Here is a 25,972-nt window from a genome sequence, read left to right as displayed (position 1 = left end):
GTACCTGGAGTTCAGTCTGTGCCTTTGCACAGCAATACCAGCAGGATTTTCCTTTTTAAAATCAGTTCTACACTGTGGGGAGCAGGCAGTGCTTAAAGAAAAAATAATAGTACAGTAAATCACCAACAGTGGTTCTTCAATGTGGTTGCCTTGGTAGATCTGCACTACTTGCCCAACTTTTCCATTGTTTCAGAACTTCGCTATAACTTCTTGAATTGAAGGAAGGAATTCTCAAGGTGGGAGGGGAAGGGCACAGATATAGTACACTACAATCCCATTGGGTACTGCAAGTAGGTGGTGATACAAGTGAGCTCAGAACTAAAGGATCTGCACCAGCAGTTGTTTTGAAGAATCCCTTCACTATGTATGTTAGATTTTTTTTTTCCTCACCACCTTTCCTCTACGCTAAATGCTAGTTTCAGTGACAGCTGCACTGAACTGCAAAGGCCATAGGCAATAGCCAGCTTGTGAACCATGGCACATTTCCCCCTCCCCACATTCCCTACCTCCCAACCAGTGTTTGGTACCCAGAAGGAATGCCATGGAGTCATATCCAGATCTATCTTTGAAAGGCATATTATTAGGCATAACATCACAGCCACCAGATCTCCAATGTTTCTATAGGTTTTTAGAGTTATTCATTCCCTGCATAGTAAATTCTATTGGGTCGGGGTGGGGGGGGACACTCTAGTAGTTTGTGCAGAAAGATTATTCTGATGCTTGCATTGCTCTATTCAGTAGAAGAGAAAGATGTGATGATTTGAACCTGGTTTTCATTGTATCAACATTTACTGATAACACATCCTGAAGCAAACAGCAAGGAGAATGGTCATTCTTCATTTGTCAGCAGTAGTTCAAGCCATTTAGGAATGTCTTGAAACACAGAGTGAACAAATAGCCCAGTCCTACAACCCCTTATCTCAATGGATCTTTACTCACAGTCGAATGCCCACTGATGCTACTGCTTTTTGAGAGCAATGACTACATGTGAAAGATTTGTAGACTCAAGGCCATAGTGAAAGGTTACTGAGGTTCTCTGTTATATCATATAAAGAAAATTTAAACTAGCAGTGAGGCTTGTAAAGACGCCACTTCTTTCAGTGCCTGTGGGGGAGCTGAGCTGTTAGAAAATTTGACCCATGGCATTTAATACCCCACTGAGATTAGTGGGATCGCTAACACTTCAGGCCGCTTGAAGACAGCACTCCACTAGGTCATGTTAGGGAGGGGTGGGTTTTTTTGTAACCGGGGGGCTCGAAGCATTGATTTAAATGTTTAATTTCTGCAAAGGCTTAAACTGATATGGAGGCCAGATGAATGCATTAAACTGGCTCCATCTCAGGATCAGGAGGAACAACAATGCTGTGGAATGGAGCCCCTAGCAGGTATAGTTTTAAGTGCCACAAATTATATGTATATTATGGGTCACTTATTGCTGGTCTGTTACATTTAAGCAAGCAAGGCTGACAGTATATTATATTTTATAACAAAGATTCACAGGTGCCCCAGGACCATTCTATGTGAGACACCATAAGAGATCCTCAGGAATCATCATCATCCCCCCACCCGCCCCCAGTGTAGAGTTGGTCAGACTACTGCTACATCAGCCACTGCAGGAGTCCCAGCAAAAGCGTAAGGAGAGTGGTCATTCATCTATTAGTATGCTGTATAGTAGGTGGTCATTAAGGTAAAGTAGCTTTACAAGAGTGTTAGAACCAGCATGCTGTGGAATATGCCCTGATTGCCCAGTCCCTGGTCTACCTGACCACAAAAACCTCCAGCAGGGACATTCTTGTTGATCAGGCACTTGCCCCACCATCTTAGCATACAAAGTCTAGAGAGGATACACAAATCCCCACCCCCCAATTCCAAAGAAAGGGGAAGATTTAAAAAGAAACAAAACCCCAGGAAAGGTTTTGTGGCCAGCTGTCTAATGCACTAGCTGAATGGGGTGTTTCACTGAACTCATGACCAGCTACCAATCCCCAATGAAGATAAGCATGGTCTGATAGCATGCTGTGACAGATCATTTGAAAGAGGGACATTCCCTCCTGCCCCATCCAAATACTGGCTAAATGCCCCATGCTAAGGTGCTTGAACCATTTCACAGTATTACACAACTGTCCTCCACTCTCCTGTTTTATGAGCTGAACTTGGACCGAATCTCCACTTTGTCTGACCTTTGCACTTTCTAATTGCTGTGACCTCACTTTGGTTACCACAGCAGTGTTTAAAGTCCATCAGAGAGCGTAGTATACATGCCCTGTACGCAAAAACCCAGTCTCATTTCCACCTCACTGCATGCCTGTGCATTAGAGTTTCAGGAGCCTGGATTTGTTTGGTCTGACAGCAGGATGAAGCAGCTTGTCAAGACAGTGGTTCTGTGCCTGGCCCTGAGTCTAGGAAGATGCGATGAAGAAGTAACCCCAGAGAATTCAGTCAACCAAGCTGCCCCAGAAGAATCATCCTCAGCAGACTGGGGCATTGGGACCATCAGAGATGGCTTTGAAACCGTTAATGGCTATTTTGACTCTTTTTTAGAGCTGCTAGGAGGAAAAAATGGGGTTTGTCAGTACAGATGTAGATATGGTAAGTGGCTTCTTTCCTTTCCATAGGGCCCTGTGGGTTCAGGCACCTGTCCTGTGAATTGGTATACCTATTTCAGGCCTAACAGTAACAGTTCTTACTGGTAAGATATTGGCTATCAGTTTTGGGTTTGAGCCAGAAGATGGGAAGGGCAAATGCAACAGAAATTCTCTGGAGACACAAATCTTGTACATTTTGTATCTGTTTCTACGACTTTTGACTGAATCTGCATGTTGCTCTCCCAGCACTGTCCACACTCCATTAGCTTTCTAAATTGATACTAATGGAGTCTTTGGCACTGCCTCTTTAACTCTCTACTTCCCCCTCAGAATTCTTGGTGGGTTTTTTCCCTGACCTTTTTCCTTTCAAACTCCCCTTTGCTTGTTTTTAAACTTATAGCCTTTCCCCTGAGCTATGATGGATTCTGTTCATGACACTTACACTGATAGAGAATTCCTTAAAACAAAGGGGAACTCTGTGTCTAACACTGAGTTAGCAAGTCAGAAACTAACCGGGGGAGGATAGAATTCAACCCTGTGTTGATAACTAAGCCTAGTATATAGATACCACAGTGGGGAAGTTTGTTCTTCCCCTACCTGGAACAGCCAAGGGCCAATTTGCCCCGCCCTGAAGATTGTGGGCTTCCCTAAAGGGTAAAGACTCCTTTGGACTTTTTTGCTACTTGGGAATAACAGGAGAGAAGAGAACATGGGTGTCTTAACACACGGCAGTTCTCAGTCATCTAGGGCTCCAAATCAGGGGGCAACTCTTCAGCAGAGGGGACCAACCCTGCCCCCCCCCCCAAATAAGGCACCAACCCCTAGCATACTTTGGGCCCAAAACACTAAGTAAGAAAGGACTTTATATAACACAGTGATGCTATTTGCTTCTTTAACATGTATCAAGTTTATTTGCTTAGATTCAGCCATTCTGAGGTCAGAAGAACAGCAGGTCAGATTAGGACAGATGTAACTCTGGTTTGCCCCTCATCATCCAGGGAACTTTCAGATTCAGCATCTTCCACAAGGAAGCTTCCTTTCCCGCCCACGCCAGTTTGGTTAGACAGCCAAGCCTTTACAGTCACAAGGAGTAAGGGGTCTTTCTGGCTCCAGCTGTACAAATCTATCAGCGTAGCAGGTGGAGTTTCTAAATGACTCACACAAGCAGCAGACCAGGCAGGCTGCAGCAGTCTCTGCAGTCATCAGAGTTTAATTATTCAGCAGTTCTTTAGTTCTAAGATTAGTAGTAATGAGGGGAGGAGGGAGCGAGAGAACTAGAAGGTAAATAAGATCTGTTGTCACTATTACACAAACCTTTAACGCTCAGGCTGTTCCAAACAGTTGATGTGTCTTAGGCTTTCAGGTTTTTTTGTTTTGTTTGTTTGTTTTAAGGTACAAGTCAGTTTGTCTTTGAGACAGAATTTATGGAAAAGCTTCTTGAATGTATTCAAGGATGCTTTCACCAACCGACATCTTAGACTACAACAGACCTTTGGGAAATCAGTTGCCCTACTTATGCTGAAGAACATAGGAGATGTGTCACAAGGAAGGTCTTACCTCTAAACACAGTAGGGGGAAAAGAATCTGGCAGGCAACCTGCCAACAAGCTGAGGCCAGGGCTTTGTGACAGTGGCAGCCTGTGGGTCTGATGAACCATAAAGAGAGCTCTTGTGTGACAGGGGGCAGCTGTAACTGCCACTATCCAGGCAAGTGCTTAAATGTACTTGAACAGACAACAGTTATATTCAGATTAGGTTTCACAAAGCCTTATGGTTCCAGTCCTGTAGTGTCAGTGTACCCAGGGCCGGCTCCAGGGGTTTTACCACCCCAAGCAGCCCCCCCCGCCAAAAGTCGCAATTGCGATCTGCGGCAATTCAGTGGGAGGTCCTTTGCTCTGAGCAGGAGTGAGGGACCCTCCGCCGAATTGCCGCCGAATACCTGAAAGTGCCGCCCCTCTCCGGAGTTGCTGCCCCAAGCACCTGCTTGATAAGCTGGTGCCTGGAGCTGGCCCTGAGTGTACCCAAAAGTCCCAACTACTTCAAGAGGCGTTTAAAATAGTAGGAAAGCAGTTTAGGACCTGATCCTGCATAACAATGGACCTAATTCCCCTCACACAGGTATCTCCATTTATTCTCACACAGGAGAATCAGAAGACAACCCTTTGACATAAATGGAGATACCATGGTAAGGGAAATGAGAATCAGGTGCCCACAGAACAGAAAGCAGCTCAAATGCCTGGGGAGCATATTTCTTGTTAAAATAATTATCCCCATTTAAGTTATGTTAAGGGTAAACGAGTGTTAGCCTTGATAAAGGCTCAAGATGCCCTGTGAGGTGGAGAGAAGTCATTCCCTTGTTAAGGTCTCTTATGCCTTCGCTAGAAGATGAATCACAGAAGTGCTGGAGGGAGACCCTAGGAGCCCCATGTTAAAAATTCTGCCTCCACTGCAAAGGGAAGATTGCAGTGAGATCCTTGCCTGACAGATTCCCCCTCTGTTTGCCAGGATTACCTAAACCACTGGCTCAGAAAGATTTCCAAAGAGCAAAATTGTGGCTTTGGACTGGACCAAACACCCCAGCGTTCTGTACCCAGAGGTGCCCTGTGAGGTTTTGGCACTCAAACGTCCATACCTCCCATTCAAGAATTCACACTGGCTATTTGCTGTGCTACCCCTAACTCTCTGTATCTATTTGTCAGGAACAAATCCAGCAAGAAGAGCAGATGTATGTTTGCTACATGATGTAACCTCCCTCCTTGTTTGTAGTCATGAGAAAGTATTTTGTTTTCCCATTTAAACAAACAAGTAGATTCCTTCTTCACTCTCCTCCCTGCTAGCATATGTTCCCCTGGGACAAGTGATTAGTCACAGGCTAAAGTTGAAATTAGCGAAGTCCCTTGTTGAAATATTGGCAGCACATCCTGGAGGTTTTTGATGAGCCATGCAGTCCTACAGTATTTGGCCATGCTTTCGCGCCCCCCCCCCCCCAAGTCAAGCATTTGAAGTTGCAAGTTAGGGGAAAAATCCAGAACGTGAGATAAAATGAATTTGTTCACAGGAAGAATAAATGCAGAATCCCTTGACCTAGGGCAGCCATCTGCAACTACATCAGGAATTAAAGATCTGGTCTCTTCTTCCCAGGGCAAACTGTTACAAACTCTACCCACTGCTCTTTTTTTCAGCCTACTAATGCTGCTAATAGTCTGTATTGCTGAAATGAAGGTTGGGACTTACTGGTAATGGTCATATCCATCTTATGCTGATGAGAGAGTTTCATTCTGCAGTTGAAATCTTCCTTCTCCTGGCTGCTAGCTGACATGGTTCTCAGCGGATTTCTCACCAGCAGAGGGCTGTAGTGTGGAGGACTGGGAATGCACAATGATATATATAACACTCCCCACCCCCCTTTTGGGTTATGTTTATGTGGTTGTTTGCTGAAAAATCTTGGGAGGGATAGTAAGGGATTTCTTTAGGAAAGTCAATGGTGAGAAGAGCCGCACTCTCAGACATTCAAGCAAAAGTGGGCTAAAAATAAAAATTCTCTGGCCAGTTTCCCCCAGTTTCAGATGTCAGGCTCTGTGGATGGGCAGGCAAGCAGGATTTGCAGCATTTTGCAGCACATTGCCTCCTTTTCAGAGTTGGTCCAAGGGACCCATTTTAACACTTAAGAGCTCTAGACGTTATGATTTCCAGCACAGTGCTGAATGGGTCTGTGTAAAAATTAGGGTCCCTAGACAGCAAGTGTGAAAAATTGGGATGGGGGTGGGTAAATAGGCATCTATATAAGACAAAGCCCCAAATATCAGGACTGTCCCTATAAAATCGGGACAGCCGGTCACCCTAGTAAAAATGGGCAGTGTAAGCTAACGTGGCTTGAGTATCCAGTGCTAGAGAGCCTGTCGCTGGCCCAAGTCTCTGATGAAAGAAATAAACAGCAGGTGAAATTTTAACTCCATTGTGGAGGGCTCTATTACCAACATTTACACAGAAGTGGATATCCCCTCTCTTTACTACTTGAATATAGCCCAGGTGGAACATGTGGAAGAGATTGGGGGGGGGGGCGCTCAGGAGGTCTGAGGCAGCTGGAATGCAGAGTCCTGTATCCCTGAGAAGGACTCAGGCCTGAGCCTGGGAATGTGACCTGGAGACCCAGAGCTAGGAATAGTAGCTAGACTCAGCCCAGGCCCAATTGAGTTAGAGACCCAGGGGACTTATATTTAGGTCCATTTACAACAGACTGGTAACTGTCCAGGAGAAGAACTGGCCCAGGTTGTAAACACTGGAATCCAGCAATGCCATAGCCCTTCGTAAAGGGTTAGTGATTGGAGGGAGGTACAACCAGGTCCTCAGAGTGTTGTCTTTCACTTGATCTGAAAAGAGCAGTTTTGCCTCTCTTCTTAAAGCAAGAGAGCAGGTGGTTGATGGTCCTCTGTCTGTTCAGTGGAGCTAGGATGCCTATAGGAGGCTGTATTTAAGACCCTTGTCATACAATGTTGCTTTGCCTATGGCAAACCAAAAGCAAAGAACATGTGCTTACCTCTAAGTTCGACACCCCTGCAATCTCACATCCTTAACTTTTCACATTTCTCTGTCTTTCAAGGGAAGGCTCCAATGCCCAGACCGAACTACAAGCCACAAGAGCCCAATGGCTGCAGCTCCTACTTCCTTGGTCTCAAGGTACCAGAAAGTGTATGTACTGCTGCTAACACCTAGTTCCCCCATGAAATAATTCACTAACCGGAATAATCAGCTTAAAAAAAAATAGTTAAGAATCTGGTCTAGCTTGGACATGTGCTATTGGTATGATAACTATTGTATTTTTTTCCTGGCTGCAGCCAGCTCTGAGTGGTATCCTCACCTTTCCAAAGATTGCTGTGATAGTCATTATTTAAAAATTTTATTAAAGTAAATGAAATGAAATATACACAGGTTGAGAGGGAAGGTACTGTACATCTAGGGTCAGTGGGTTAGGGGTAGTTACAGCTATTGTTTACAAGGATGAAAAGATACATACATATCGCATAACCAGCATAGACCCAGATTGGGGTGTAAGGGTTTTTAAAGTGTCAGTGGATAAGTGGGCTCAGGTACACCACTCATGGAATGAATAAGGAGACCAAGTCAGTATCGCTGGAGCAGATAGGTACATGGATGGGGTGCGTCCCTAAATTGTCTGCCTGGGTCTGCCAAGGAGATGACAGTCTGCGATGGCAAGAGAAGGAAAATGTAACTTTAAGTAATCATTTAATTTACTATCTGATTTGCTCACCAGCAGAGCAATCAGCTCCCAAATGTAGGTGGCTGCTGCTTATGGTGGATGAATAATCCTGTCAGATTACATGTGTGGGTGCATGATTCAAAACTCCAATTGTCTTAGTATTTATTGGAGGATAAAGTCTACCTAGCAGATAAATGCAGGAGAAGCAAATGATTGCATCAGGGAAGCAGTTCAGATGGTACGTGGCAATCCGTGCGTTAGCTACGGAGCGCTGGTGCAATAGAAGCCACTCAATGGAAACCCAGATAAGTAGGGAACATTCAGTGCAAGGCAGTCAATTTCTCAAAGCTTAGAGATAAATGGCAATGCCTGGTGTTCCCTGCAAAGCCTATTTACAGGGGTGAATTGGTGTTTGCTCTCATAAATCTCCCACTATGCAGCCCTTTGGTCCCTTTCTACAGCTCCCCGCCTCAATATTGAGTACTAAATTCAACTCATTTCCAGGCTTTGTATCTTGGTTATATTTAAAGCAATTAATGAAATCAAAAGTTAATCTATACTGGGGTAGGCTACCTATGGCACGCGTGCCGAAGGCGGCACACAAGCCGATTTTCAGTGGCACTCTCACTGCCTGGGTCCTGGCCACCAGTCCAGGGAGCTCTGCATTTTAATTTAATTTTAAATGGAGCTTCTTAAACATTTTAAAAGCTTTATTTACTTTACATATATAACTAAACTAGTGTTGTATTATAGACTTATAGAAAGAGACCTTCTAAAAACATTAAAATGTATGACTGGCATGCGAAACCTTAAAGTAGAGTGAATAAATAAAGACCGGCACAGCACTTCTGAAAGGTTGCCGACCCCTGATCTATACCATAAGAATGGTTCCTTGAAGAGCCTCTATAAGAGCTGGCCTGGCTAATTAGCCCATTTCTGTTCCCACCAGGGTCTGCCCCAATTAAGATTCTGTTAAAAAAATCCCTTGTGGGCTATTTTTGAAGTTATTTTATTTCCTTAAACTGGACATCACCACAAACCTCTCTAGAGGCTTCTGTCATCTCCTGCATGCGTGTGCATTCATGAGTGTTAGAAGCAAGGAGAGGAAACTAGACCCCTACATTGGGGACATGGAAGAGAAACAGTTTCTAATAAGTAATTTAGAAAATAAGGACGTCATTCCCACCTTGATATGAACAGGCCCATGTGTAACTCTCGTGCCTATTACACACTCACTAATGGGAGAGTATAAACCAAAAATCCAAAGTGTATTTGTTCTTGACCTTACAGCTCTGTTTGTTACAACTACGGCATTAACACTGGAATTGTATAGCAGAAGCTTTGGGTCAAGGAGCAGCATTTGATGGTTTGGGGAAAGAGGGGCATCACCACCGTTGGAGAGGAGGATAGACCCTTCACTAAGTACAATGCCTGAGCAGTGCTGTCTTCCCTGTCTCTTCCTCCAGTTGGATTTAGGCATCCCTGCCATGACTAAGTGCTGTAACCAGCTGGATGTTTGTTATGACACCTGCGGAGCCAACAAATACCGCTGTGATGCTAAGTTCCGCTGGTGCCTCCACTCCATCTGCTCAGACCTCAAACGGAGCCTTGGTTTTGTCTCCAAGGTTGAAGGTGAGTTTTGTACCCAGGCCACTCTTGTGGGAGGCAGGTGGCTCCAGCCCCATTTTCCAGAGGAGCAGTAGCAGGAGGTCCTTTTCCTACAACAGCAGCAGGTTTTTGCTGTGACTGCAATAGGACACAGCACTGCCACAGCTGAGCAGCAATCACATGTGAAATACACTTCGATCAAAAGGCTGAGCTAGCCCTAACTTTTGCTTGAACATTGCCTCCCTCCTCTCTAACGCAGACCTGTCCCAGACCATTACCTAATGTGCTTTTATGTTTGAAGTTTATTAATATTTTAAAAATAAAACAGCCACAAGCCATTCATTTTTACCTTAGGGTGGGATTTTCAGAGCCACCTATGGGGATGATCAGTTCTTACTACTTTCCAATGGGAATTGGGTGTCCAAATCCGTTAGCCAGATTTAAAAGGCTCAGTGTGAATGTTTTAGAAAGGGGTTAATTTTTCCACAGTATTTAACTTTATGACAAAAGGTTCTTATTAACATATTACGTTTATAAGCCCCAATTTCAAGCTTCAAACTCTCTCAACCATTCTTGATTTGGGTTGAGTTGAAGCTTGCCATATGGGCTGCCACCTCTTCTTTCTTAATGTTTACATCCAAGTAAAGCCACTGTGGGGGAGGGGACAGGGAGATTGTGATACCATAGAGGGTAGTGCCACTGAAATGCCAACATCCACCCAGCTTCTCTTCTCTTAATCTTGAAATGGAGACAAAAATCATCTCCCAGCTGCCCCAATGTCTGAGAAACAGAGGTTGGCTGAAAAGCAGTTGGCTGAAGCTAAATACAGATTCCTTCACAAATCAAGTGACAGTTACAGGCACATCTCAGTGGCTTGAGTGTATATCACCTTCCTAGAATGGTGGAGTTTAAATTAGAAACACAGTACATGCAGCTTTCCTCCTTCTCCTGCCAACAAACCTCATGTGGCTTATGAAAGGGGAGGCCTGGGCTCCATTTGAAATTAGATGGACCTAGCTACATCATTCAGGGCTGTGAAAAAGTGTCATGCCCTGTGCAACATAGTTAGGTCAACCTAACCTCTACTGTAGACACAGCTAGGTTGATGGGGGTGGGGAGGAACAACAAACAACTCTTCCATTAACCTAGCTATGACCTCTCAGAGAGATGGATTAACTACAATGAAAAACCCCTTCCATTGACACAGGCCCTAAACTACAGTGCTACAGCGGCACAGCTTTGGTGCTGCTGTAGCGTAGATAGATCCCTAGTGTGCTAGCCACACGAGGCTCATTGAATTGGGAAGGGAGGGAAGCACTATGCTTCAGCACCTGCTCCTGAAATACCTCTGAGTGCGCCTCTTCATATCACTGGGCCTCCTTTGTGGTAGTGCCACATGGCAGGTGTTCAGAGTCCCCATATTAATATTCCCCAGACTTTTCTAGTGCAGTTGTCCAGAATATGCTTCTGAGAGTGACTGCCAAAAACCTTAAAATTGTTTGCTGAAACCAAACTTCCTTAATAAATGTTCTTAATCAAAAGATTAACAACTTTTGAAATATGACTAAACTATGAAACACTGGCGCTGTCACAATTCACTGCTAAGAAGTTCAGTAAATTAGGTTCTTGCTACCTCCATGTCCGTCTTAATTTGCTTATATTAAAAAAAAAAAAAAATTAAAACCCTGAGCTCTCATGAATGACTGTTTTTAGGGTATCAGTTCCTGAACCCTTTGTCTGATTTTGTTCAAATTTGGTAGAGAAATTTGAACCCTGTCTCAGAAGTAGCCTACCAATTTTGAGGCTGATATGACCATTTTTGTGAATTTCAGGAGGTGACCAAAAGTAGAAGTATTTACTAGAAAAACAGCTGCAAATGTAGCCAGGAATCAGCTCCTGGAACTTTAATACAATACAGGCAATATCAACAGAGCAGGGACAATTTGAGGAGCAATAAGTTATTGTGACTTCACCTCTATTGTGAGTGTGTATCTGATAGTCAAGGTAATGGACAGTCTAGTGGTTCTGTTGGGCTAATTGCACTACTTGGGCACCCAATAGTGACAGTGGCCAGAAAGGCCTTGATTCATCTTCCAGAGACTGCATCCTTTCCTCTCTGATGTGGATTCAGCCACAGTGTCACAACCCTTCATCATATCCAGGCTAGACAGCTGCAGTTCACCTTAATTGGGACTGTTGGCAAAGGCCACATGGAAGCCACAGTTCATTATACTGAAGCCCAGCTGCTAAGTGAAATGAATTGGTAGGACACATTGCAACAAAGAACTGCACTGGTTCCTGATCCAATTCTGGATCCAGTTCAAGGTGCTAATCCTGATCTGTGAGGCAATTAATAGTTGAAACCTACATGTCTTAGTGACAACTTCTCCCTCCGCCATCCAACAAGGCATATGCAACAGTTATGGACACTGAAGCTCATGGTTATCGAGATGAAATTCCTGTGGGCTGCAGACAAAGTATTCTGAGTGGAGGGTATCCATGCTGTGGAGCTCCCTGGCACCAGAAAACAACCACATAAAAACAAGCATGCATGGGGTTATAGACGAAGATGAGAGAATTTGGTTTTCTTTGGCAGAATCAATGTGAACCTTCCTTTCTCTGTAGTGCTTAGATACTTCAGCCAAAGGCATATTAAAAACACAGAGACAGATTTATATAGGACTAAGTATCCTTTGTGGTTAAACAAATAAAAAAAAACAAACACTACCACAATAATCTAATTCAGAAAGGTAGTGAGACAGCAGTTTGAGTCTAGGAATGAGTGAAGCCCCCATGAAGGGAGCTCAGCATTAGAAGGCATCACAAATGTGGGTTGAAAATTGGTTTGGAGGAGAGTGCTTGGAACACAAGGAGTGAGACTGGCCTAAGCAGAGGGTAGGTTGCTAGCAGGAGTGAAATCAAAAATGGGAAAAAGAGACAAATGGGGCAGTTTGGAAAGAGGATTGGAAGGAGTGTAAGGATTTGGCAGGGGTTAGAGCTCCTGCAATTGCATAACCCTGTGTCAGATTAATGAACAAAAGGAAAATTGGCAAATCTGGTGGGATCAGTGGGCAGGAAGGGGCACTCTTGGAGCTGAGATGCAGAGAGATGAGCGGAGAAACACCGGTTCTGGGCATAGATTTGGACTGCTTAGTGGCTGAGTTGCAGTGTAGCATGGTAGACCCTTTGCTTCCCCTTGTGGACTGTGATGCAAGCAGCAATCTCTGCCCCTGGGGCAGGGCCGGCCCACAACATTTTGGCACCTGAGGCAGGAAGCAAACATTTGGAAAAGCATTTGGAAAGAGGGTGGTCATCTTATTTGTGCACATATATTCCAGAACAGCCTTTGGAGTTGATCCTACTGAAATGTATCCTGAAAGGGCTTTCAGTTCATCACTTAAATCACTCGCATCAATAGCGCGCATGTCATCATGTGTCAACACTCTCTCTCGTGCCCTGTATTGCTGGTGTAGATCTTCTTCAGGTATAGTGAGGAGTTTTAGAATATCCTACAACATCCCAAATATACTGCTGTGTTCCTTGAGCTGCATGAAATGTTCTTCAACTGACTGTATTGCACAATCTAGCACCTGGTTAAAGAATTCAACTTGAGTTGTTGTTTGGGGATCTCACATGGGATTATCCCGTGCCTCGTAATCAAAATGTCTTCTTCGGTGACTCTTGTGTTCTTGAATGGGTGGGAAAAATAGCTTCAGTGTGAAGTTCCTCTGCCAACTTCTGTGCATTCTTCAGAACGTTTTGAAATCCCTCATCTGACTGGTAAGACTGTAGGTACGACTTTGCTTTGTCCAGTCATTCCATTGGTCCAGATATATCAAGGTCAACACCTTGGAGTCTCTTGCTTACAACAATTATTTCAAAACGGTATGTCATGCCACAACACTAAGCCACACAGAAATTTGAAGTTATGTATGTTTCTGGTGATTCCATTTCCTTCTGCCATTGTTCTCCCATGAACAGTTCCCACCATAGCATTATCCTCCATAATGGCAACTATGGCATCAGCTATCTTCCCAAATTGGTGTTTGATAGGCTTTATCGCCTCCACTCAACTTTCCCATTGTGTGGCACTCAGTGGTTTCAGTGTCAGAGAGGATGTTCCCAGATGCTGCTTCAAAATTTGCCATCAATGAGTTGATGCAGAGAAAAATACATAGATACTTTGAATTACATTAAAAAATTCAGCAGCCTCACTAGAAACTGATGCTGTATCACTGACCACCAAGTTCAGTGAATGAGAACTGCATGAGACAAAATAAGCTCAAAGGTTTAATGCTCGGATCCGTGTCTGCACTCCTCTGTTCTTTCCTCTCATGTTGGCACCATTATCGTAGCCCTGACCTCTCATGTCAGCTATTGCAATTCCCGTATTTTCCAGCTTTTTAAGCTTTTGTCATACCAGCTCCTGTAGTATCATCAATGTCAATAAATTCTAGAAAATGCTCTCTGACAGTCACCATTGCAGGCAGGGCTGGCTCCAGGCACCAGCAAAGGAAGCAGGTGCTTGGGGCAGCCAATGGAAAGGGGTGGCACATCTGGGTCTTCGGCAGCAATTCGGCGGTGGGTCCGTCAGTCCCTCTCTCTCTCTCTTTGAGCTGCCACCAAAGTGCCACCGAAGAAGAAGAGAGGGAGTGAAGGACCCACCACTGAATTCCTGCTGCTGAAGGAAGCAGTGCGATTGAGTTGCCGCCGAAGTGCCACCAATCAACTTCATTTTTTTTTTCTTCGCTTTGCTGCTTGAGGCCGCAAAAAAGCAGGAGCCAGCCATGATTGCAGGGAGATTTGTAACAACAACAGAACCTAGTGAAAAATGCACCATTAAAGTCATTTGTTCCATATAGTTGATGTCAGGTGTGCAGTCCAGAACAACAGAATATCATCTTGCTGACTTCGGATCTGCCACAATCTTCTGTTTGACTTTTGTTGCCAGTAACTGTATGGTCTCATTTTGAATGGCTTTTCCAAGGTGGTGGTGTGTGTACATTTCTTGGGTGGTGACTCTTCTTAGATGCTCCTGGAGTACAGCATCAAACTCAGCCATCAGCTCCACAATTTTAAGGAAATTTCCATTGTTTGGCACATACAGCTGATCTGAAGTGCCATGCTGTGCTAGGTTTTGGGTAGCAAGCATTCTCACAATGGCAATGAGCCTTTTCAGAACATTTTGCCAGTAAAGACACACTGATACAATCTTCTCTTGATGATAATCATCTACGGTGGCTGTTAACCTTAGTCTTATCTCAAGCTCTTTCCACCTATGAAATGCTCTCTGGTGATTTGCTGCCTTCTCATGGCATGCCAGATTTCTAGCCAGATTTTTCCAGTCCTTTGTTCCTGTAGAACTCAATGTGGCTGGAACATTAGGCTGGAAGAGGTTGCAACAAAAACAGTATGCAGCATTCTGGGTTTTTGAGTACATAAGCCATGGCCTCACCACCTTGTCACCAATTGGGGATTTCACGCCAGTAATGTGTTGGATGGAAACTTCTATTTTCATTGTCTTTGGGGAACATGAAGTTTTTCCACTTGCTGTGGCCCATGCAGAACAAGAAAGTCCCTTAGGCTACTGCTTAAGTGGGTCCACAGTCCTGGATCACCTAGACTTAAGGAACTAAACTCAGCAGCAGCTGTTTCTTGTGCCTCCACCACACTTTTCTCTGATCTACACTTTTCTTCAGGAATGTGCATGGTTACATCCATTGGAGATGGAGATATGGATGCTGCAGTAGCTGCCAGGTCACCTGCACTCTGAGTAACTGGAAGATCAGGCATCTCCTCACTGGGGCCAGAAGGCTCACTGTGAACATTTGTGTCTGTATCTCAGGAGAGCTCCTTCCTGCTTAAATAGAAAAGCTTCCTTTGCTTTCTTTCTGTTTCTGAATGCCGTCCCAGGGGACATTTTCTTCTTTCACTCATGACTGCTGTTCTGTGCCAGCTCTAGTGGCTCTCACTCAATTGAAGGGGACAAATAAGCAGGCTGGTAGCAGGGCCTGAGTGAGGGAAGATGTCTGTGTCTTCAGGGCCTAACTGGCTTCCGCTACTTCAGTTGACTGCCTGTTCTCCTCAAGTGGGTTCAGGGAAGCAGCAGGAAACAGGAAGCTCCCTGAGGAGCTGGTGTTAATCAGTCCAAGCTCCTGGGAGTGCTAGGGAGGTACATAAGAGGCTCTTCCTCCTCTCTCTCCCTGCAGTTCCTGTTACTTTCCGTTATTCCCTCTCACCTTTTTTCCCTGCCTGCCTGTTATGTCTTTTGTGCCCTCCTTCCTCCAGCACAGCACTCCACCATCTCTGTGCATCTAGAGTAGAGAGAATACATATGCATCAGCAGCAGACAATTTTTGACATTCTGGGTCTTAGTGCCCCGCCCCCCCCCCCCAGTCTGGCACCTGAGGCAGCTGACTCAGTTCGCCTCATGGTAAGACCAGCCCTGTCCTGGAGACCTGTGCTTGCAACTGACACTTCCACAATCCCTAGCTCCATAAGTAGCTCAGAAGTTGCTGTGAACAGCCCTCCTCCGTCAGAGGTCACTAGATGTGAGGTTCTGAGTGACTGAGGGAGTTAATGGTGAGGGGGGGAGGGAGAGATGTGGGAGAATTCCCCCCCCACCCCACCCAAAGGTTACTGACTATGCAGATCCAAATTTATTAGGACAAGTGTTAATATCTCTGCCTATCTTTTGGACATTTTCTCTAGTGACTGAGCCCAGGTCTACCTTAGCAGCACTTTGGCAGTGTAACTATATTGATATACTGTACTGGGCTGGCCAAGCACTCTGAATATGGACGCTGGTTTGGTAGCATAGCTTGTTCCAGCCCCTCACTGCATGAAACAAGCTATGCTGGTAAAAGTGCAGTTTTGTCAGTATAACTGTCTACAGCTATGCTGGGAGAAGTCCATAGTGTAGACCTGTCCTCTGAAAAGCCTGTTTTAACCCTTTTGTCTTGCGTGTTGGGTTCTGCCAGTGACACACTCACTGCCATTAATGGGCACTACTCATCAAGGATTTTGAAAGGGACATGGTTAAGGGTGACAGGGCCAATTCTAGACATCCAGATCCCAGGTCAGTTGTTATTACATCCTTCCCATACCAATGTTGGAGCACAGCATGGAAAACAGTCTCTTCTGTCATTTGCTGCTGTTTCCATTTGGTCTATGGGATTGAGATAGATTAAGAACCCTTAGCAGGGAGAGCAGAATAAAGTTGCTCTTGGGTGCCCTGGTTTCCTCACACCTGTTAGTATCCCCTTAACAGCTTCTGTGTGTTGCCATCTGAAGTACATGCCCCAAATATGCCCAGTGCTGCCTTCTGATATTGGTGGAAACAAGAGATCCAAGAAATCACCAACCATCAGCTTACCAACCAATGCCCATATCAAAAAGTTACATTTACTGTTTTCAGTGATCCCCCAGACAAGGGCTACAACAGTGGTAAAAATCCCACATTCTCAACTGGGAACTCACCTGCAGCAAATCCCAGAGAAAGCCAACTCTCAGGATTTCAATGCTCCAATGGCCCTTATTTTTAAACACTGATGATTTACAATGTAGAGATTATTATTAATAAAGAGAGCAGTGTAATGTGTACAATGAAGGGTACAAGACATCAACAGTTAAGCCTGCCAGCTGAAGGACAGTCCTTTAAAACAAGTTTCAGAGTGGTAGCTGTGTTAGTCTGTATAAGCAAAAACGAGTCGTCCTTGTGGCACCTTAGAGACTAACATTTATTTGGGCATAAAACAGTATTTATACAACACTGAACCCTCTTAGCGAGTCTAACCCATGATGTGCTCCTTAAAGTGTTGCATATCCCAGCATTTCTCACAAATGGTATGCAGCCTCCCTGTCTGGGTCCCCCTGTGCAGCCAGCCAGCAATGAGGTGGTAAAGGGGTCACTAATTTGTTTTCCAAACTTAACACCTAATTAAGATGAATGGGGAAGTTCATACTTGAGTGCTGCTATTGCAGACTTGAAAAACAGTGCCTCCCTCCATTGGTTTCCTGTCTCATTAGGATGATTAAACATTTAGAGAGAAGTACCCAAGATGGGCACAGCAACAAGTTAAAGAGAACAAAGAGAGTCTAGGCCTGAGGATCTTATTGCTGAGGTGCATTCCCCCCCAAGCTCCGTCTTATCTTCAAGGGTCAACACCAACCCTACCTACAACTCTGCTTTTGTCAGTTTTGATAGCCCTTTATTAGAGAGTTCTGTTTGAGCGCCCTCTGCTGGCTGAGTGTGGCCTGAAAGGCCATGATTACACCCTCCCCTCAAGGGCCTCAGTAGTTACTCCACTGACAGCTTTTAAACATAGCAAGTGCCTCTGTTGCATGTTTGTTAATATTTAGAATAACTCCACCCAGTCTTTAAGTGGAGACTTTGAGGGTCTGCTTTAAGTCCTAGTCATCCCCTTCTGTTCTGTGCCAGGTTCTTCAGGTGCTCAGCTAAGTGGCGTAGCCAGGTGGAGGGAAGAGGGGTCTTCGGCGGCATGACCTTCACTTGCTCCGCAGGTATCCGGTGGCATTTCGGCAATGAAGCTTCAGTGCCGCCGGAGCGAGTGAAGGTCCTGCTGCCGAAGTGCCACTGAAGACCTGGAGCGCTGCCGTCAGTAAAAGCACTGCAGTGAGTGGTGCCTTCCCCTACACTCCCGGGTGAGTAAGATTAAAAAGGCGCCACTTGTGCTCGGTGAGGGAGAGGCTGCTGCCCTGCTCCCCTCATAGCTATGCTCTCAGCTCCCTTTTCCTGGGCACAAGTGGCAAAGTTTGCAGATGATACTAAACTACTCAAGATAGTTAAGACCAAAGCAGATTGTGAAGAACTTCAAAAAGATCTCACAAAACTAAGTGATTGGGCAACAAAATGGCAAATGAAATTTAATGTGGATAAATGTAAAGTAATGCACATTGGAAAAAATAACCCCAACTATACATACAACATGATGGGGGCTAATTTAGCTACAACGACTCAGGAAAAAGATCTTGGCATCATCGTGGATAGTTCTCTGAAGATGTCCACGCAGTGTGCAGAGGCGGTCAAAAAAGCAAACAGGATGTTAGGAATCATTAGAAAGGGGATAGAGAATAAGACTGAGAATATATTATTGCCCTTATATAAATCCATGGTACGCCCACATCTCGAATACTGTGAACAGATGTGGTCTCCTCACCTCAAAAAAGATATTCTAGCACTAGAAAAGGTTCAGAAAAGGGCAACTAAAATGATTAGGGGTTTAGAGAGGGTCCCATACGAGGAAAGATTAAAGAGGCTAGGACTCTTCAGCTTGGAAAAGAGAAGACTAAGGGGGGGACATGATAGAGGTATATAAAATCATGAGTGATGTTGAGAAAGTGGATAAGGAAAAGTTATTTACTTATTCCCATAATACAAGAACTAGGGGTCACCAAATGAAATTAATAGGCAGCAGGTTTAAAACAAATAAAAGGAAGTTCTTCTTCACACAGCGCACAGTCAACTTGTGGAACTCCTTACCTGAGGAGGTTGTGAAGGCTAGGACTATAACAATGTTTAAAAGGGGACTGGATAAATTCATGGTGGCTAAGTCCATAAATGGCTATTAGCCAGGATGGGTAAGAATGGTGTCCCTAGTCTCTGTTCGTCAGAGGATGGAGATGGATGGCAGGAGAGAGATCACTTGATCATTGCCTGTTAGGTTCACTCCCTCTGGGGCACCTGGCATTGGCCACTGTCGGTAGACAGATACTGGGCTAGATGGACCTTTGGTCTGACCCGGTACTACCTTTCTTATGTTCTAAGTCTTCAGGGTTCCTTCATAAAATAAAAGCAGTCAACCAAAATGATATCCTCCCCTCCTGGGGTAACCATTACAGGAGCTCACTGCTCTCTTCAGGACCTTCCCTAGGCTCCTCTCACAGCCCCTTTCTAGGGGCTGCCACTCTGCAGCTACCCCAGTTCAAGGATAAGAGGGGGTTGCCCTGCCCCTCATTAGAAGCAACCTGGGTTAACCTGCCTACTCATCAGGGGAGCAGGGCTACTTCACTTAAAGGGCCAGCCACTCTGTCATCTTTCCTCACAATCAGTTCACATTACTACTCCTCCCTATATACCTGATTCAAAGCCCAATCATAGAATATCAGGGTTGGAAGGGACCTCAGGAGGTCATCTAGTCCAACCCCCTGCTCAAAGCAGGTCCAATCCCCAGACAGATTTTTACCCCCATTCCCTACATGGCCCCCTCAAGGATTGAATTTACGACCCTGGGTTTAGCAGGCCAATGTTCAAACCAGTGAGCTATCCCTCCCCCCTGAAGTGAATAGAAAGACTCCCATTGACTTCAATGGATTTGGCTAGTCTACACTAGGACTTTTCCTTGATTACTGCCATCGGTGGCAAACAACCAGCGTAGCTGCACCACTACAGCCTGAGTAAACCCCAATCAGCCACAATTTGCACCCAGACAGTTTAGCCTGGTTTCAAGCAGGGGTAAGCTCCACCAATGCTTTACTTGACTGCACTAGGGGTTGCACAAGCACAGCTGAATCTGTGGTATTGTCTACACTTGAAAGACAATGCAGATTAAGCTGTGAATTTAAAGCACAACAGTTACTGGTGAATAACTCCATGTGTAGACATACTCTAGTTCTCCTCCCAGTCTCAGCTTGTGCCTTCTATTAAGCATCCCTGGAACAATCTCCTTTTTCTCACCTGTCAGCCACCATCTCTTTCATATCCCTTATTGCAATCCACTTCTTCAATGAGTCATCTCCACTCCTGAACTGTTGCCCTGTGTCTCCTCTTGTGTCTTACTTAGATTTAAGTGCTCAAAGGCAGGGAATGTTTCTCTCTCTCTCTCTCTCTCTCTCTATATGGTCCTATACATTTTATACTCATATCCCCAAACCCAATTAAGTAAAACAAGAGAAGAGATTCTCTGGGGAGCTCTGAAGTAACAAGGAGGGCAGAGGGGATCAGGAAGGCTGTCCCAGGTGGCAGGAGTTACAGGGGCAGAACTGCAGAGAAATGGCCAGAGGAGCTGCGAGGGGACTAGAGAGAGAAGGCCATGGGGTAGGACTATTACCAAGTCTGTTTCTGAACTGATTTTATTGCCTTCAGCCCATCAGGGGAAATGACCGCCCTGTGGCGTTTAGTATTAACTCATTTATCTGGGGAGTTCAATAGTGAGCCTTTTGTTAGAGTTGCCAACCCTGAAGAACTGTCCTGGAGTCTCCAGGAATTAAATATTAATCTAAAAGATGTCATGTGATGACACCTCCAGGAATACGTCCAACCAAAACTGGCAACCCTAACTCCAGGCTGTTTGACATTTTAACTACTGTGTCATCTGGCTCTGCTCAGAGCAGGTCTAGATAACACCCATGTCAAAGGCTGATGATCACTGGCACCTGGTTTACACTGTTGCTCCCACTGTGAGGGTGATATAGCCATGTGAGAAACAGCCTAGGGGTAAAAGCTTAGTTTAGATGAGGCCATGGTCAAATGGAGGGGCTGAGAAGTAGGGAAGAGTTGATGCAGAGAGATCTTTCGAGAAGCTCACTTGTTATGTCGCCATACACAAAGAGCATAACACACTTTCAACAAGAAAAAACAAAAGGAAAGTCTCTCTCTAAGAGCAAGCACAGCTGTCAGAGACTGGACTGCAGCAATACTGGGAACAAAATGGCTCCTAAATCCAGCCGACAGCGAGAAATAGAACTATACACAAAGACAAAAGGACATTGCAGTACCCCACACAATCCACACTGGTTTGGAGGTCAGTCCTGGCACTATTTTAACCAGCAATGAAAGGGTGAGACCACTGCTGACATGCCTGTTCTCTTCCCTCCTGACAGCTTGTGAATCTGTAGCAGATACAGTGTTTAACACTGTCTGGACTCTGGGCTGCCGACCCTTCATGAACAGCCAAAGAAGCGCCTGCATTTGTAATGAGGAAGAAAAAGAGGAACTTTGAAGAGCACAGCCCTCTGGCCAGAGATGACCTCGTGCATTCCATCTCTGATGCAGCTCTTTAGCAAGCCATTTTCCATCAGCCCTCTGAACTGGAGAAGTTATGATCATATGGGGGCAGGAGCAGCAGATTTTTGCACTATGTATAATGCATCAGTTACAGCTTTGGGGTGGAGGGGTGCTGTCAGAGGCAGTGACAACTACTGCCCACCTCAGATCCAATCTAACAGCCCCATCTCTTTCCAGGTGTATCATTGTGGGTTATTTTAATGCCAATTTTCTATTGAGACCAATTAAGATGAGCAAACAGAATGCAATGCAGACAGTAATAAGTAGTTTTTGCAGCAGATACACACGTGTATAACAACTTCCTCTCCCTGAATCACTGATACACCCTGAAAAACAAGTTTTCCCACTAGCCATCAAAGTTCCAGTCACTAGTTACATCTTTTAAATACATTATTCAAACACAGGAGATGGGCTGAGACACAATATTGGGGCAGGGTGGGGGGCAGTATAGAAAAAGGGGGAAGGATTCATCCCCTTCTGGGGTTTTGGTTCAGACCCAATTATTTACACACATGAAAACTACCCAGTTTCTCTGAAATATTTAGAGACTCCCCAAACTGTTCAGATAACCAAGGATTTTTGTTAGCTAAGAGAATGATTCATGGCTGGGGACATGGCCAAATATTAGCCAAGAGGGATTTTGAGTAGTTCCGATACATGAGTGCACACAAAGGTAGACTGGGACAAAGACCATCCATGCTCAAGTAGCTCAACACTATACACTCTGATACGCATATAAGATTCTGCCCATAATTTCACAGCAGAGGAATAAGCTCCCCCCACAATTCCATTCAGCTGTACCTGTTTATTTTCCTCCTTCATAATTTAAAACCAAAGGGAAAAATTACATTAGTCTCCAGTAAGCACCTTCAGCAGTGTCCTTTTAAGGGGGGTGGGGGAGGTTGCAGGAGGATTTGAGGGGACTTTGGGAAACTTTCAGGCATACGAAGGCATATTTGTAGAATGGTACTGTACAGGCTGTGTTTGGTAAGGCAGGGCTTGGTTTCACCCCCTCCTTTGGGTAGGGACATGGCTAACTTAAAGAGATGAACAATCCCAGCGGATTTATTTTTTTCAAACATGTCTAAGATCTAAATCTGTTAAAGGATTCTCTTATAGACTTTAAAAACTACATCCCCCCAGGAAGTTTTGTTGTTGTTGTGGTTTGTTGCTGCTGCTGCTGAAAGGGAGTTTCTACCAAGGTGTGTGTAACATACAAAATATGCATGGATCTGTCACATGCCGATAGATAGATGTACACACACACACACACGCTTCCTGTCTTCCATTCACTTTTACACACTGCACAAACTGGAAGTTACAACACTGTTTGGTTTTTGACAGATTCTGTTTTAGTTATATTATATCCTTTCTGGCACATATGTTTAAACTGATACATTTAGCAGTATGTTATTTAAACTACTGTCCCTGTTTTTGCCAGGCTTATTGGCCGCACATTGGAAAGTGTTACACATCTGACCCATATGGTCTGCAGCAACGGGAGGCTATTGTTAGAGAACATGAGTCTAAGGTAATAAAACGTGATCACTCTGAGTTGTGTGGGGATTCCCCTCCTCCCACCACCCCACCCCCATTTGGAAGGGCCATTGTTATTTCCTCAGTGCAAATTAGATGTCCCTCTGAGCAGGTGATAAGCCAGTGAGTATTCCAGTGCCAAAAGTTCATCTCAGTAGTTGTCCATCAGAATGTTTCCTGCAGAAAGAACCTGATTGTCAGTCCTAGTTTGTTTGGGGTGGGAGAGGCAGAGGGGTTGTGTGTGAGGGACAGACACTAAGAGCTTTATATTTTTTAAGGTGAACTGCTACCCATTAAGTCTAAAGGTGAGTTTATACGTACAATTAAATATCACTTGCAAAAATATCTTGTCTATATTCAGTGGCTACCTTTAAATTGCAGCTCTCCACAGTGACACATTAAAGCTGACCCAAGCAGGTAGTGACATGCTAGATCATGACAAAATGGATAAATGAGGGGTTTTGAACTGAACCTTTCCATCCAAGCTTTGGTACTTTGAGGAGATCACAAATAAAAGTGATATTTCCTTTATATCTATATAGCACCTTTCATCCCCAAACCACTTTACAAACTGCAGCTGATAGATGGAAGACCATTGAGCCTCCATTTTCCAGTGAAAAGTTTCCTTTTACTGACTTGGGAAAAACAAACAAACCACACCTTAATTAGTTTTGGATGAAGCTTTAGAAATGTCTTATGAAAAGAACCAAACAAGAATATGTAGGAGTAGACACACGTGCTACATGAAATAAGACAATTTAGAGTTCTACAGCCTAGCCAGAGATCATTGGTGAATCACTGAAATACAGCCATTCTGGCTGCTTAGCAGCACACAGCTGTTTAGACTGAGGTGAACTGAGATTAATCAATGCTCACTACAGTTCAACATGCTAAAACTTGCATCATGTTTGCTCTCACCCCCAATTGATGCATGAAGGGAGAGACCCTGTGCTCCTCTCAAGCTGCCTCCTCCCAGCTTTTTATATGGGTTGAAGTACTTACAGTTCTTGTTTACAAATGATCTAGTTGGTGTCTTCCCTCCAGTTAAAATACTTCTGTACAAGACTCAGCATCTCAGAGGACCCTTCTCACAGTATAGTGAAGCACTGCAGCTACACTGCCTCAGTTTTCCCACCATGCTCTTCAGCTCACCCTGGCCAGAGCAATGACTTGGGCCTCCAGACAAACAGCATTTGAGGGTTCAACCCCTCCCAGGGTAACAGAGTCCTTTAGAGAAAGGACAACAAAAGCACAAAACAAAGGAATCTTCACCCACCAGCCAGCTTCCTTAAAGTCTCAGCTGCCACGACCCATTTCAACACTCACTAACAGGCACCTGAGCTCTGAGCCGATCACCAGTAAAGTCCAGGCCCATCTTCCTGCAAAGGGCTCTGGCCAGCCACACTCCTCAGGTAGTTTCTAACTAAGCTGCTTACCCCAGGATAGGAACATACTGTTTTCACTTCTCCCTAATCAGCCCTTCACAGCTGGGCTTTCCTCCACTTAAATCTCACATCCTACACAGCAGGTGTGGCAGGGCAGGACTAATTGAACAGGGCTGACTGGCTCCAGGCCTCCTGATCCTTAAAGGAGCAGGCCAGCCTGTTACAGCTTTCTATGGGATCCCCTGCATCAGGGATCGGCAACCTTTGGCACACGGCCCTCCAGGGTAAGCCCCCTGGTGGACCGGGAAGGTGTATTTACCTGCCTCATCTGCAGGTTCGGCCAATCACGGCTCCCACTGGCCGCGGTTCACTGCTCCAGGCCAAGGGGGGGTGCAGCAGGAAGCGGTGGCCAGCACATCCCTCGCCCACGCTGCTTCCCGCAGCCCCCATTGGCCTGGGACAGTGAACCACGGCCAGTGGGAGCCACGATCGGCCAAACCTGCATATGCATCAGATAAACAAACTGTGCTGGCCCACCAAGGGGCTTACCCTGGTGGGCCGCGTGCCAAAGGTTGCCGATCCCTGCCCTGCATGTTCATTGAAATCATATTAGTAGGGCTGATGGGTACAGTGATTTAATGAATTAGCCTTTTATTCCTGGAAATCTGGGTTCAGACTCTGACTTACCGTATGACATATGTGAAAACAAGTTAGTTCAGCTCCAAGCCTGGACATCAAAAACCCTCCCAGTTGTGAGTCAGCACAACAGAATTTAGAATTGGACTAGCAGTGAGCAATTCAGGTCAGGACTTGGGGGTGGGGGGGTGGAAATGGCTGAGCAGTGTAGGGTAAATTTGCACAATGGCTGCTTACTCTGTATTTAGCTTCCAGCTCTATTATGAGACACTCATGTTTTTAAAAAAATTGTTCTCGCACACCTGGAGAGCGTTCGGACCAATTTGCTAGTGTGTTCTAGTCAAACAGTAACGTTGGCAAGGAGTAGAAGCAGACTAAATTGGAATTTTAGGAGAGCCATGAAGGAGGAGAATACTTTATGGAATGGCTGAAGGAATGATGAAGGGAGCAAATAAAGCTAACAACGCACAGTCCCCAGTGCAGGCTCAGAATAAACTGCAAATGTTGGAGATAAGAAATTTGCAAAGAAAGGATCCTGCAGGGACTCAGTCTCATGCACTTCAAACTGGCAGGAGCTGGGAACACTTAAACTGGTGGTCTCAGCTCCCCTTGGAATATTAGGAGAGGAAAATAGCCTGTGTGTTGTGTTTATCTACAGTGAACACCTGCGATGGAGACTAGGTGGCTCAGGTAATGGGATTAAACCCTTTCATGTCCAGATCACCAGTGTGAATCTAGCATTGCATGGTACAGCCCAAAAGTTATTACAATCTGATGGTGGCTAGGTGACGTCACAAACAATGACAACACCTGGGGTACCTGTAAATTACAATCTAAGGATAGAGGACAAGGCCTGACGACAACATAGGCTCCTAGAGTCAGTCCCTCCAGGTCAGAGAGGAGACAGTTATAGAGTAGTATAGCAAAGCTTCTGCTACTCTCCTACCTGTTCTGTTGATAAATGGGAGTCTGTCAACAAA

The 25,972-nt window shown here is 45.0% G+C and overlaps 1 protein-coding gene across 3 annotated transcripts in view; it reads left to right on the top strand.

Moving 5' to 3' along the window:
* Nucleotides 1-2,244: 2,244 nt before the first annotated feature.
* Nucleotides 2,245-25,972, top strand: part of PLA2G12B (phospholipase A2 group XIIB) — a 31,014-nt gene continuing 7,286 nt past the window's right edge. The window contains exons 1-4 of one of the 3 annotated variants that reach the window (XM_045022586.1): nt 2,254-2,589; nt 7,185-7,273; nt 9,269-9,434; nt 21,252-23,316. In XM_045022586.1, the coding sequence (XP_044878521.1) occupies nt 2,259-2,589; nt 7,185-7,273; nt 9,269-9,434; nt 21,252-21,370 (705 nt within the window). In that variant the 5' untranslated portion in view covers nt 2,254-2,258 and the 3' untranslated portion in view covers nt 21,371-23,316. Of the gene's footprint in view, nt 2,590-7,184; nt 7,274-9,268; nt 9,435-21,251; nt 23,317-25,972 lie in introns of those variants that run through there. The other 2 variants (XM_045022588.1, XM_045022589.1) reach the window with 2 other exon arrangements.

Source organism: Mauremys mutica, chromosome 7, assembly GCF_020497125.1.
Source record: "Mauremys mutica isolate MM-2020 ecotype Southern chromosome 7, ASM2049712v1, whole genome shotgun sequence".
NCBI lineage: Eukaryota > Metazoa > Chordata > Testudines > Geoemydidae > Mauremys > Mauremys mutica.
The sequence above is the reverse complement of the archived record's forward strand: the minus strand, read 5'-3'. Positions and strand labels throughout refer to the sequence as shown.